Source organism: Humulus lupulus, chromosome 2, assembly GCF_963169125.1.
Source record: "Humulus lupulus chromosome 2, drHumLupu1.1, whole genome shotgun sequence".
Classification (NCBI taxonomy): Eukaryota; Viridiplantae; Streptophyta; class Magnoliopsida; order Rosales; family Cannabaceae; genus Humulus; species Humulus lupulus.
The window spans coordinates 248,642,813-248,647,186 of NC_084794.1; the positions used below are offsets into that span (position 1 = coordinate 248,642,813).

A 4,374-nucleotide genomic window follows, 5' to 3' on the forward strand; every position below is an offset into this window, starting at 1 on the left:
TAAAGCTTGTACCATGGTAGGACTCAAAGAACTTCTAAAGGAATCAAGCACCCTCCCTCCAGTGCTAAAAGCAGATTCAGAAGCTACTATTGAAACTTGAATGGCAAGAACTTCACGAGCCGTCTCTGCCAAGACAGGATATTTTGATGAATTCATTTTCCACCATACCAAGATATCAAAGTCCTTGTTTTTTCTATCCTCATTGCGTTCTATAAAGTATCAAGCTCATTTCTGATGTCTAAACACATCATCTTCATCACATTCTTTATCAAAATCAGATTCAAACATGTTAACAGAATCATCATCATCTGAATCCATCATTGGGACTTTTTCTTGAATGGATGACCCACTTTGATTATTACTAACTTCTGGATTTTTCAATTTGAGTTCATTGGAATAGTGGCTAACTAGCTTTGAAAAACAACTTTTCACAGACATAATGAGAGTTTTAACTTCATCCGCACTATATAGTTTCTTCAAACAACATGTTACAAATTTCAGCTTGTACCTAGGATTAAGAACAACAACCACATAAAGAAGCAGATTTTGTTTTTCAACATTACCCCAATATTTGTCAAATTTGATCTTCATCCTAGTAGCCATATCCTTAACAATTGATTTGTCACTTGAACACTATTTCATTAGTTTCCCACGTGTTAAACACACTTCATGAAAATATGAATTAGAAGTAACAAACAAAGAAGCACTAAATTTTAGGGTGACTTCATAAAATACTTTCAAAAACCTACAAAAAGTCACACAATTCTCTCAATTTTTAGAATTTGGTGGCCCCACTAATTTCCTCCCATTCCTATCTTCGTCACTAAAATACTGCATATAAAAACCATCTTCTTCTTCTAACAATTTAAAAGCATCAACATACTTTAATGCACGATCCAACATCATAAAGGTAGAGTTCCACCTTGTTGGCACATCCAAGCAAACAAAAGCCTTCTCCTCTTTAGAAGTATTTTTCACACAACTTTGAAATCTTGCCAACCTAGAGGAAGAAGCTCTAACATATCTAACTGCATTACGAACAGTTGCAATAGATTCATCCAAAATTTTCAAGCCATCACCCACAATTAAATTAAGAATATGAGCCGAACGCCTCATATGCAAAAATTCTCCATCACAAACAGCCGAACGCCTCAACTGTGATTGCAAACACCCTATCAATACCCCAATATTTTAAACATGTCTCAATTGCTTTGCCTATTGTCTCTCCTTTGTGATTAACAATTTGACAAAAATTCAAAATCCTCTTTTGCATTTTCCACTCATGATCTATAAAGTGTGATGTCAACACCATATAACAAATATTTTGAAGGGAAGTCCATGTGTCGGTGGTTAAGAAAACTCTGTGTGAATTTTTAATAAAGTAATACCTCAATTTTTTCTTCTCATCATTATACAACTTCATAATATCCCTAGCAATTGTAATGTGTGAAGGAGGAACAAACTTAGGGCATGCAACACTACAAAATAACTTAAAACCTTCTTGCTCCACAAACCTAAAAGATAATTCATCAATGATAATCATTTTTGCACACGCAAGCCTACAAGAAGATTGACTCAATCCCATAGCCACCAAATTACTACCTCCCACCCTTTCGGATCCATTACAATTTTTCTTTTGAAAACACAAAGTCTTTTGCTTTTTATCCTCCAATCTAAATGGATATTTTGGACATTGATTCATCAAATGGCTCCTAAGGATACTTGTTCCATATTTTCTATGACCACCATCATAATCCTTGTTACAGTAATTACAGATAGCTCTAGGATCATTTGGGTCATTTTCATTTACAGTAAAATGGTCCCAAACATCAGAGATTTGCCTAGTAGGTTTCTTAGAATTGGACTTAGTAGGCAAAGGGGGTTTAGAAACATTACTATAATCAGGAGTATGGGACTGATTTTGGCTTATGTGGGTGATTGGAGTACCAATAGATTGTGAACTTTGCTCCATCTAAAAAAACAAAATAGAATATAACATTTAAATTTCAAATAAAACTAATCCAATTTAATGACATATAGAATTCACTAATATTGATACATAAATCATGATGTTCTTATTTATAATTAAATTTCAAATAAACCTAATCCAATTTAATTACTTATAGAATTCACTAATATTGCTACATAAATCATAAGGTTCTTATTTAATTATATATACTAGAAAATGACCAAAATGATCCTAGAGCTATCTAATTCAACAACAAATGTTAAAAAAACAATTAGTAGAATTTAATTGTCTATTATGAGGAACTACATTGTATGAAATATGCTTAAAAAATCATATAACAAAGAATATAAAAAGAAAAAACTAAAAACTAAAACATATCTGTTGTCATCTATGTGTAAACTAACTTTATACCCCACTTATATATACATTTATTAATCTTGCCTTCATCACTACAATTTTAAACCAATCATTCATGTTTTGTTCCTTCACTGCATAGACCTCATAAATAAAATACATTTTTTTTATTAATTAGGTACAACCAAACTATGTATATTGATCTAAAAATAAAAAAATATTAAAGTTTATTACGAAGTTATTTTATTTTCTTTATTCTATCTAAATATTTATTATTATTTATGAGTTTAAACATTACCTACCCGAAATTCGAATATTTCAATTATGCCTCTATAGACAATTTTTATATTCATCCTTCATCATCTATTATCAATGATTTTACTCAACAAAAGAATATACTGATCTAGTTAGATTTGATGAATATATATAGAACATTTTCCTGATAAAGACATATGTACACTATAAATTTATTCTCCAAAATTTACAACTAAGAAAAATGTTGTTTTGACCTAAAATTGAAGAGTACTGAAGTTGTACAACCCAAACAATACTATTATTAATTTCTTCCCAATTGAGTTCTTCAATATATCAATTATTATTTATTTCCAAGTATTTACATATACATTTATATATATAACCAATTTCAAACTTATTGTATCTTTCTTCAAACAAGAATGAAGAAATGCATGAAATAAGTATAACAGGTGGCTGAGACTCACCTAAAGAATGGGGATTGTTGCCTCTCACGTATAGTCGCTGCCTCCAACAAATGGGTTGTAAGAGTTGTGATGACTGCCTTCAAGTAGATGATTTCCTCTGACACAAACAGGGAGAATAAGAGTGAGAGTAAGATCTGTGAAGATGAATGATGAAGATGGAGAATGTGATAGAGCAATAACATAGCTGTGTCTTGTGTGTGTGTGATTGTGTGAGAGAGAGTGTCGGCTGAAAGTTTGAGAGAGAAAGAGAGATATGTGATAAACATGTTTGCCCTAATCAAAGCCTAATTAAACATTATTGGGTTGGGCTTTGTATTCATTGTGGGCTACATAGCCTACATTAAATTTGAATTAAATGGTAAAATTGAAAAGGATAGATTTTTTTTGATATATTTATGGTAAAACTAAAAAAATATATAAAAATATATTTTTTATATATAATTTTAACAATGTGGTGCGGTGCGGTTTGAACCGTAATTATAAAATTTTAAACCACACACCGCACCACACCGTGCGGTTTGGGAAAAATACAACCCCACACCACACCATGAAAAGATTAAAACCACATGGTTTGGTGTGGGTTGGTGCGGTGTGGGCGGTTTGTGCGGGTTGGGCAGTTTGATGAACACCCCTAGTACACGCCTAGCTAGTCTTCAAGAAACCTTAAACCTAGACCGCTCTACTACCAAGTTGCAACGCCCTGGTTATTCAAGACCGTTACACTGTGTGTTTAAAATAGTGCTTAACTCGCTAAGCAAGTCGTTTGGAGTTAAATGCATAATTAAAGACTAAGTCAAGGTTAGATATTAAAAAGTTTGGTCAAAAAAGTGATTATTTATCATTAAAAACATTAAGTTTATACATGAAATCCCAAAAATTGGTTACAGACTGATAAAAGACAAATGGAATACAAATTAATCGTCCTAAGTGGAAAAACAGGGTTCAACCCTAGTTCCTTCCAGGCTATCCTGACCGTGGCGGTTGAGTAGGCTGCATAGGTACACACCGCCCCTGAAGTTCTCCAACTCATGGATGGTCCAACTATCCCTTTCCCTTAACTGCACCACATAGCACCCGTGAGCCAATGCTCAACAAGAAAACTTAAATCAACAGACACAAATAAGCAACAATATATAAAAAATAGACTTAGATCAATAAATTCAATCAACAATAGGATATAAGAAATATGCTTAACATTAATATTAAGCTCAATCAGACACACAATCCAATCTCATCAACCAATACAATTAGTTAAGTGCAAACAACACTTATGTTTATTGTATAAAGTTCAGGCTCGGCGCCGTCAGGACAAGTCCTCTGGTTTTATAGTCG

General features: G+C 32.6%; 1 protein-coding gene across 1 annotated transcript; it reads right to left on the reverse strand.

Annotated features, from left to right (window-relative positions):
- Positions 1–225: 225 nt before the first annotated feature.
- On the reverse strand, positions 226–603 carry LOC133815344 (uncharacterized). The gene has a single exon (XM_062248196.1). It carries the CDS (start codon positions 601–603, stop codon positions 226–228), a length of 378 nt encoding a protein of 125 aa, XP_062104180.1.
- Between the last annotated feature and the right edge of the window lie 3,771 nt (positions 604–4,374).

Bases quoted from the DNA above. Each gene is read 5' to 3' on its own strand.
- LOC133815344 (XM_062248196.1), bottom strand. From the start codon at position 603: ATGGCTACTAGGATGAAGATCAAATTTGACAAATATTGGGGTAATGTT.